The sequence below is a fragment of the Acanthisitta chloris genome, unplaced genomic scaffold (assembly GCF_000695815.1).
Source record: "Acanthisitta chloris isolate BGI_N310 unplaced genomic scaffold, ASM69581v1 scaffold12333, whole genome shotgun sequence".
NCBI classification, from domain to species: domain Eukaryota; kingdom Metazoa; phylum Chordata; class Aves; order Passeriformes; family Acanthisittidae; genus Acanthisitta; species Acanthisitta chloris.
In genome coordinates, this window is record NW_008665466.1 from 32,997 (window position 1) to 42,651 (window position 9,655).

At 36.0% G+C, this 9,655-nt stretch overlaps 1 protein-coding gene across 1 annotated transcript in view; it reads left to right on the forward strand.

Annotated features, from left to right (window-relative positions):
- Nucleotides 1-9,655, forward strand: part of LOC103799451 (tolloid-like protein 1) — a gene marked incomplete at its 5' end in the record, with an annotated part of 71,899 nt that overhangs the window by 32,916 nt on the left and 29,328 nt on the right. The window contains 3 exons of the mRNA XM_009071773.1: nt 1,603-1,705; nt 3,365-3,481; nt 4,523-4,668. Of these exons, the coding sequence (XP_009070021.1) occupies nt 1,603-1,705; nt 3,365-3,481; nt 4,523-4,668 (366 nt within the window). The remainder of the gene's footprint in view (nt 1-1,602; nt 1,706-3,364; nt 3,482-4,522; nt 4,669-9,655) is intronic.

The window sequence follows — 9,655 nt, forward strand, 5'->3', positions numbered from 1 at the left end:
TGTGAATGAGAGAATATTGCGGGACCTCTTTGGCATCCTTCAAGGTAGATTCAAATAGCACTTGGAAAGGTAATAAAAAGCTGAAGCAGAATAAAGCATATGAATAACTACTTTTAGCCAGATCTGCATATTTCTCGTGGAGAATTACATGGTAAGTAGGTGGGTTTAGAATTCTGATAATATTTGTGTGTTTATTTCATTAGTGTGTGTTCCTGAAAGACTGCCTGAATGGTAAAGGCAAAATGTCCTGTGTGTTCGATATCTGTGAAAGTTTGCACATAACCTAGAAGAAGTTTGAGAGATGGAAGTAAACCATCCTGTCTGACTGTCTGGGTTCATTGTTCCAGTTATGGTGTTATATTGTTTTCCTTGCAGCTGGACTAAGGGTAAATTCCTCCCTTTTCAACTGACACTCACAGCTGCTTCATAGGCTGCCATGGAGATATATTTTTGCAGTGTGAGGTATTTGCTCCTGTGCAGCAATACATGTTTGTTTTACAATGGCAGGTTTCAATTGTGAGTTCCTAGGATCAAAGCTAAAAATAAAACCAGTTCTATGCTAGACTATGAATAGAGAAGAATTTTAGTTAGGTTCAAGTATTTATTTATGTACACTGGGGAACCGAGTCTGAAGAAGATGAATTCTTTTCCAAATATGCCTAAATCCAATGAAAAGGTATTAATTGGAAATGATTTTATCATACAAAGTATGAATGATTTTTAATCTTCTTGCTTGGACTTATCCCTGAAATTGCAGAGCATGATGCTAAGACTGTCCCAGTCAGTCTAAACTATAGCTATTGTGTCATCCTGTGATCAGAATGAATCCTATTCCTGTGTTGAAAGTGTAAGTTTGTGGCCGTTTAGGATTAGTATTTCTAAAACTCAGGGATAATGTAATTTAATGTAAGGGTTATCCTCATATTAAGTATTAAAAGTATATCTGTTTACAGATGTTTTCAATAAAATTGAGAGTCCAAGTTAAAAAGTTCCAGAAAGGCACAGAACTCAAATTTCTGTATAAAAAGCTTTATTATCATTTCATTAAGAATCATTAAGGGACTGTGTACCAGTTCTTTTTAGTGATCTTGCTTTCAGCTTTACTGTCCACCATTGTCAATATTTATGTGTCTGAAAGTAAAATATCATGTCAAAACAGTAGTAGAAGGAAGCACAAACTAAAATAAAACAATGATTTATTTTTTTTACAGCTGTCAGTGCTGATTATACTCAGAGTGGAATGGAAAAGGAATTGTCACCAGAATTATCAAATAACATACTTAAAATCATATTAGGAAATTATTTTGCCCAATTAGCATTCTCAAATTTTTATTTCTCAGTGAAAATCTCCCTGTGAGCAATTAAATGTGAGTACTCTATCTCACATCTGCTCAAATAAGTAAAATTAAATAAAAAAAGCTTTTCATGTTCTCAGGCACCTTTTACTACTAGAAGAAATAATTGAGGAGAGGTTAATTGTCTAAATAGTTGGCATCCTGATACAGGTGACCATTCTGGCTTCAGTCCTGCAAAATATTGTTGTCATTGTTTTTCTAATACTAACCACAGTTCATTTATGTATACATTCTCCTCTGATTGCAGATTGTTTTAAACTTCACCACCATGGACCTTTACAAGAGCAGTCTCTGTTGGTACGACTATATTGAAGTAAGAGATGGCTACTGGAGAAAATCCCCTCTGCTTGGTAGGCAACTGTTAAATGCTGCACTGCCCGTTGTTACCATACTCACTGGGCTCAGTGGACATGCTTGCTGTTGAACCCACAACAAATCTCTTGGTTTTTAGGTGTCTAGAATGCATCTAAACTTGGATGGGAAAAAAACTCTAAATGGCCTCAAATAAGTAATCTATTTGACTTGAAGCCTCAAGCCTTCCTTTCACTACAGCTGGCCATTACTCAGCTGCATGTGTGGAAAGATAAAAACTACTTAAAGTGTAACTTTTTGCTTTGCTTATAGATATTGAAATATGAAGCAGCCAGAGTTTTGTTCATGGAAATGGGGAAACTCCAGACAAATCTGTATATCATATGATGGGAAATCCATAGAACACATGATGAGCACATACACTGTGGATGAGAGCACCTGCTTTAGAGTTGTACTTATGAGCTCTGTTCCTGTACTTTTAAAATTATTAATAGAGGATTGCTTCTATTTCTTCTTTGTGTATCCTTCCCTGCTCTTGCAGAGAAAAGACATGCAAAACAATAATGAATTAAGTTTGAGTTGGAACTGATATGTGAAACCTGCAGCCATCCTATTCTTAATTCAGAAGGTTCATTGGGAGATTTCACCCTGTGTAATGCCACTACCCAGTCCAGAGACTTGGTTTGACATCCCCTGATCTCCTCTGATGGAAATGGGGGATTTTGGACCATAGGAAACATGAATGCCTCCAACTTCTTGCGTCAGTTTTGTTGTTTTAAGATTGAAGACTGAGACTCCTTGTTAGCATCCTAATGACCACAGTCTAAAACTAGCAAAAATAAGAAAGAAAAGGAAGTAGATGCAGAAGACAGCTTTTTAACAGGAATGTTTATTTTCACAGAATCAATTCAATTGGAAAAGACCTCTGGGATCATCAAGTCCAACCTATGACCTAACGCCACTATGTCAACTAGACCATGGCACTAAGTGCCGTGCCAAGTTTTTCCTTAAACACTTCTGGGGCGATAACTCTACCACCTCCCTGGGCAGTCCATTCCAATGTCTAATCACCGTTTCTGTGAAGAAATTCCTCCTAATGTCCAACCTAAACCTCCCCTGGTGCAGTTTAAGACTATGTCCTTTCTTGGCCTTGAACAGAAAAGAAGGAAGAAACAATTAAGATCGGACAGTAATTATCCTTTTCTCCTTTTCCCTATCACCTAGGCAAACAGAAATTTCACCTACCTATGCAGAATTTAAGAGGATAATGTAGTCTAGGGACATTAGGATCTTAGTTTTTAAATCTCTTAGGTCCTTAGACAAAATGAGCAGTATTACTGTGACCTAGATTGTGTTCTTCTCTTAAGATTAGTACTCCCTTTCCCCTACTAAAATACATGTGTTTGTATGTATAGAAACAATCTCTAACAATAATTATTTTCTTAATTCTCTGAAGGTTTTATGCTTAGACTTGTGAGCCTGACTGCAATGAAATGAAGTACTGAAAGCTTTATAAAAAATCTTTGTGTATTAGGCCCTGATCTGCAGAAACACATGTGCTTAACCATAAGTGCATGAATAGTTCCACTGAGTTAGTTCTGCTACTTCTGTTTATAATGTTAAACACTTGTATAAATGTTTGCAGCATTTGGCTTCAGAGGTGGCAGAAAATGCCGTTACTGATTGCATGTTTTCAGGCAGGTTTTGTGGTGACAAACTGCCAGAAGTCCTCGCATCCTCAGACAGCAGGATGTGGATCGAGTTCCGCAGCAGCAGCAACTGGGTTGGGAAAGGTTTTGCAGCAATTTATGAAGGTAAGCCTCTTACAGCATTAAAAAATGACTTGATTATGGAGGAAAAATATTAAACGGATACCTTTGGATATTAAAAAAAGCCCCAACCACCACCAGCGCAAAACCAACCTTAATACGAAATTGGCATTTTATTACTAAGAGACAGTAGGTGCTAACTTACTTAGGATGTTTTGAAACTCCTCCTGTGATCGGATTTTGGCTGAGCCCTTTTCAAGGGGAACTACTGGTAATATTAATATTAAATTTTTTGCCAGTGGTTTAACTAAATGCGCATGTTCTTGTGCTTAGTGTTTGGAAAAATATCTTTTCAGTACTTTCTGTTTATTCTTCAGAAAAATCTGACTTATATATTCCATATGCTCTGGGATTAGTTAACAGAGGCACGCCCACACACTGAGTATATTAGCAAGTCAACATGCACCTGTTTAAAATAGAGCCTATTTTCTTAAGTATTGAAACTGTGGTAGTAAAGTGTATGGTTTAGCTGATATTTGTAGATCTTTACACGATTATCAGAATAGACCCTGAAAAGTGCTTTTCATGGGAATATTTTTTTCTTTATATTAGCTGTTTCTTCAAATTCAAAATAAACTTGAAATGATAAATTGTAGGTTAAACTGCATAGACCATTATAACATATGTGATTTTGGTTTCATCTGTCTCTTTCTAAAGCTTAGTAAATATTAATAAAGGAGGTTTGTGAAATAGACTTCTAGGTGAACAAAAAGTAAAATTTAATTATTTTGACCTTTTAAATATATTCTGTATTATGTGTAAATTGAGATTATCCATGATTACTAAGTCCTCCTGAACACTGTACCCATGTTTAGAGCTATTAGGAATGCTGAATTATATTTTCTAACTGAAATACATATAGTGATTTAAATGGATTGTGTTTTCAACAATCTGTCCTTGGTATATTTAAGTATTTTCCAGAACAGTCTTATAATTAGCTTTCAGAATGGGAACACGTAATGTCAGTTTGGGCATGGGGAACAGAAAATGTCATTATTGAAAGTAAAAATTTTATGCTTTTATCAGCTATCTGTGGAGGTGAAATCCACAAAAACGAAGGCCAGATCCAGTCTCCCAATTATCCTGATGACTACAGGCCAATGAAGGAATGTGTGTGGAAAATAACAGTGTCAGAAAACTACAATGTAGGATTAACCTTTCAAGCATTTGAGGTAAAGCCTTTTAACTAATCTCAGAAAAGCATCTAGTGGATAAGTGACAGTGACGTTTTAGGGAATAATTATTAAACCTGTGAATGAATTTAAGAATTCTCTATGAAAAATTAGCTTCAGAATCCATGAAACCTTCCTTTCCACAGAGATTTTCAAAATTAAAGATTTTGCATGTTTTCCTGTGATACTTGAATTAGAATGTCAAAAGTCCTAAAACCAGTCACAGTTTAGCAAATACATAATCCAGTTCAGCAAGGCTACTTTAATATTCTGTTAAAGGATTGGGATTTTTTATCTTTGCTAAATCTTACTGTAAAAAAGGAATGTGTGTCTGGAGAAAACGCAGTATTTTATGTCTTCTGGTTTGAGAAGGAAGAAAAAATACTACCTATATTCAGATTACAAACCTACATTTAGTGACAGAAGATAAAAGCCATGGCAAATCATACTTGCATGTCTTTAGTGTACATCTCTCTGTAAAACATTGCTAAACATTGTTAGACTAATGTATAACAAAGAAAGAGTAATATTTCATGTGTCTTTTTTATGCATACATGATACACTGTCTTGAAGTTTGTACATAAAATTAGTAACATACTTTGAGTTCACTTGTTTAATTTGAATATGCAGCAGCAGTAATGACATGAAGAATACTTTTTAAAAATCTAAACCTTTTAGCATTATGATGTATGTCTGTAAGACTGAAATTGCAGGTTGGAAATTATAGCTATGTTTACTATAAACTTTACTATAAACACAGGTATAGTAACCATAGTTATAATTTCCAACCTGCAATTTCAGTCTTACAGACAGGCTTCAGGCTTATGGCACATTTTTGCTGTGACTGATGAAAGATTGGAGCATGAGAGAACAAGGGTTTTGGATTTTATCAGCAATTACAAATACAAAGAATAGAAATTTTAATAATTTCACAGGTTCTACTTGATTTTCCCTTTTATCCTGAATTAATGTCAGGTCTAGTGCAGACAAATTCAGCTCTCCCTGCCCAAAGCGTTTTCTAAATGCCCTGCAGACTCTGCATGACCTGGCTCAAGATTACTTAACGTACTATGTCAGTCTCATTTTTTAAGCACTGTTAAAAATGAACAGTGTTTTCAGTAACTTCATATAATTTACTGACTAGATATGAAGCTTCTCTAGTCTACCATTGCTGCTCAGTATATTTTAGTGTGATCCCAAGAGAAATGGCACTATGCCTCTGCAAATGAGACTTGCCACAATATTTGATCTTCATGCAGATGCTCAGCAATGGTCTACACATGCAATACATTATCACTTGAACTGACCTCAATTAAATATCACCTCTGGGAGAATCAAACGTAATTCCCTCCTTATGTTTCAGGACCTTTTTCTAATCACCAAATTATGGACTATTGACAAATGTGAAGATGGCATGCTCATGCCTCACCTAGATTTGTATAATTTCCTATTATATAGGAAATAATTAAAAGCAAAGGACAAGCAAACAACAGCACAATTCAGTAGGGAAGTGGTTAAGGCTACAAGAAGCAATGTCCAGTTTTTCCCCAAGAGTATTTAGTATTATGGCACTCTCTAGAGGTGGAACATGTGGACTGACACCTCGTAAGAAGAAAGAGGAAATAAAGTGGAAATATGTTAGGTGGTTACTACTTCTGCAGCATGTGTTTTGAAAGAAAAAAGCCAAGAGTTTCCAACACTAGAGACTTGAAAGCTGCATACTTTTTCTGGGAGAGTCTCAGCTGTGATTCCAGAATGGCAAGATGCCCTTGAGCACCAAATGAGGTGCCCCTGAAAGGCACAAGACTGTTACATCTGTCTTTGCAGCATTTCTTACTGGCTTGTCCACTGACCTCCCTGCTGAGAGTGAGAGTTGCTTTGGAAACTGCTCTGAAGTGCCTTGCCTAGACATTCACCATTGGGTCTAATTTCCATTTCAGCTCCAAGCGCTTGAACGTAGGTGTTCTGTTTTTTGATACTAAGTCCCTCTCTGGATTGAATCCTTGGTGCACTGCCTAGTAAAACAAAAAGTTGTTTAAAAATCACAGTTCTTTGTGCCAGCTGAGATCGAAAAAAGTAAATGTCAGGCCAAAGAGTTATTGCGGCGTGCTTGTGGGAAAATTACTTCTCTGTCCTTTGAAAGGTACAGTTAAGTAAGAGGAATTCTCATTATCCATATGTAATGCTAGAAAAAATAACTATATAAATAACCTTCACTCTGAAATGAAAGCACTAGGGAAGCTGAGAATTTCAAACTGTATCAATGAGTCATCTTGTTTTGCCTGCTGTGGGCAACTCATTTTCCATTGAGTGTGGGATTACCCTTTTTTATTTGGCTGCTATACTTTCCACTGTCTTCATGACAGTAGAAATGTTGGGACTGGTAACTCCATCTTTTTGATTGATATAGTTGTCTTTATTATATTGTTCTTTGAAAATTATCAAGTGGTTTGTTGTTCTTTAAAGAACTTTTGTCATGCAGTCTCACCAGCTAAGGCAATCCAGAGGATTTCTAGAGCTGATCTATATTAATCTTCCTCATTTGAGTGGCCTTGTTAAGCTTCATGCAAATACTGTTCATGTAAATAATTTTCACATAAGTCAGGGAATAAAATTTTTCTGATATTCTGATTCCACTAGGCATATATACTTTTTATGACTAAGGTCTATGACCTGAGGTGGATATGCTTACCTGTACTGTAATTGGACTCTATGAACAAATAAATTAACGATGACAAAACGCCATTGAAAGATTTTTCCTGAAATAGAGTTGCTGCCAGATTTGCTCTTCAAATCCCTTTCTCTCTTTGTGTTTTGTTTTATTTAATATTTTTTTTCTGTTGAAGCAGTGCTACAAAACAAAGGTACTCTGGAATTTTTAGCCGAATACATTTTAGTCTAAAGTCATTGGGGTTTTTTTCCAAACCTGAAACTCTGCACAAGGAATTTTGTTTTCTTCTGCGAATGGATGTTGAGAATGTCTCTGGCTTGCCATTTCTCCAGGAGATTTCTTAGTGTTTGTCTGCACTTACGTGCCTGTAATAGGGATTTTTCTGGCATTTTCTCAACTTAGTTCGCTAACGCCATTCAAATTCAGGGTTTCCTCCAAGGCCTTCAGGAGCCAATGGTATCTTTCATTTTCCTATAGGAAATGCATTTTTTCTGTAATACCTGCTTGTTTATGCATTTTTGCATTTGCGAACATTTCATATATTTCTTCTCATCCGCATGTAATATCAATCTTGTGAAATTTTAATGCTCCAGTAAATCAGGTTTATGGGATCCATCCAGTTACAAGCAAACTCACTAGGGGTCCTTTCATTAACTGGAGGAGATTTTCCTCAAGGAATAAATTGGAAGTGAAAGAATAAGAGGAAGAATAGGAGGGTTAGGAAGTATAGGAAGAAGTAGGAAGAAGCTACTGTGAGTGTAATAGGTCTTTGTGTGGCAATGTTCCCAGATGACAATACAATGACATCTTAAAACCTGAGGTATACATGAGCAAAGCACATTTTATACTAGTTCTTTTCATTGATTACCAAGTGCCTTAACACCCATTATAATTTCTCAAAACCATAATGTTAGGCTATATATAGGTGTAATATTTTAATCCCTTAATATAACATTGATACTAGTAATAGCATCACTTGCAGTAATAGTACACTAAAAATAAATGAGTATGATTGAATGGCCACCTTTCAGATTGTTTTATTGAGAATCAATGGCACTTTGTAAGTTTGTTGATCTTTATAGTCTTAGGAAGTTTAGCAACTTACTGCTACACAAAATGTATTTCTAGCTGTTGTCTTCTGCCCAAATTAAAGTGATCTGCAGAAAAGAAAATACCCGTTCACCTCAATGAGTATTTGGCACATGGAAGTCAGGGCTGCACTGAGCCTGTGAATAATCATCATTTCCATATTGCCCGTGAAACATGCAAACATGGAAAAAAATGATGTTAATGAAAAGTCATGAGTAGTGAAATGAGCACAGCCATGTGGGGAAAATGCACAATTCCTTCATTTGTATTAGTGGGCTTTGGACCAGTTCACGTCTTTCTACATCAGAGTGCAATATGATTTTTATTGAGATAACAAGGTAGACTTTGTTTCAAATTGGAATATGATGTCATGTATTTAGTCTTTATTATTTAGATTGATGAAAATTTGGAATTGGTATTAGCGTCAAAAAACTTAGCAGTGCTTAGGTAGACACATGCCTGATGGCATTAGTTGCAAACATGCAATTGCCACTGAAATCAGCAATAGGTGGTTGCATCCCAGGTCTTCAAGTCTGCTCAGTCATTTCCCAAACTCTGGCCCAAAGCAATTTCTGAGCAAACAACTAGAAAGTTAGAGTAAATGGCAATATGGTTTTGACAGAGAAGTGAGTAGGAGAAAATTAATGCATGTAAATGCTTGAAGAACTGGAAAGTTGGAAAGAAGATAGAGAAATTTCATGTGTGAGTGCTATTAAAATGAAATAAAGTCAAATAGCCCCTTCCCCCAGGTTTTCCTCTTACATAAAAGAAGCAGAAATCCTAATGTGCTATGTGAAAGTTCCTTTTTCTGTGGTGGTTGCTGAGCTTAGTATTGGTCATAATCCACAATTAACAGCAGAGTACCAGCAGACACTTGCTCTAACTGTGCAGTTTACGTACAAGAAAGACTCTGGAGAGAGTTTGGAGAGAAAATGTGGATTTTTCTGGATTTAGTTTGCTTTTGACTTCTTTATTATTTTAACGGAGTTTGGATGTGTTGAATTAAATTTGAGGCTTATCCAACCCCTTCTACCTGATTGTGGTCCTGCCCACCCTCCCAATTTCCTGTCACTAAACCTGCCTCACAATTCACCCTTTTAGTTGGACAACAGTTTTCTTAGAGGAAATAGTTTTGAGTGCTTGGATTTAGTTAATTTTTTAAATAACTAAGATGTTATATTGACGTGAAGTATTCTGGCAGTAAAATGAGAGGTTTTAATTCTGTAG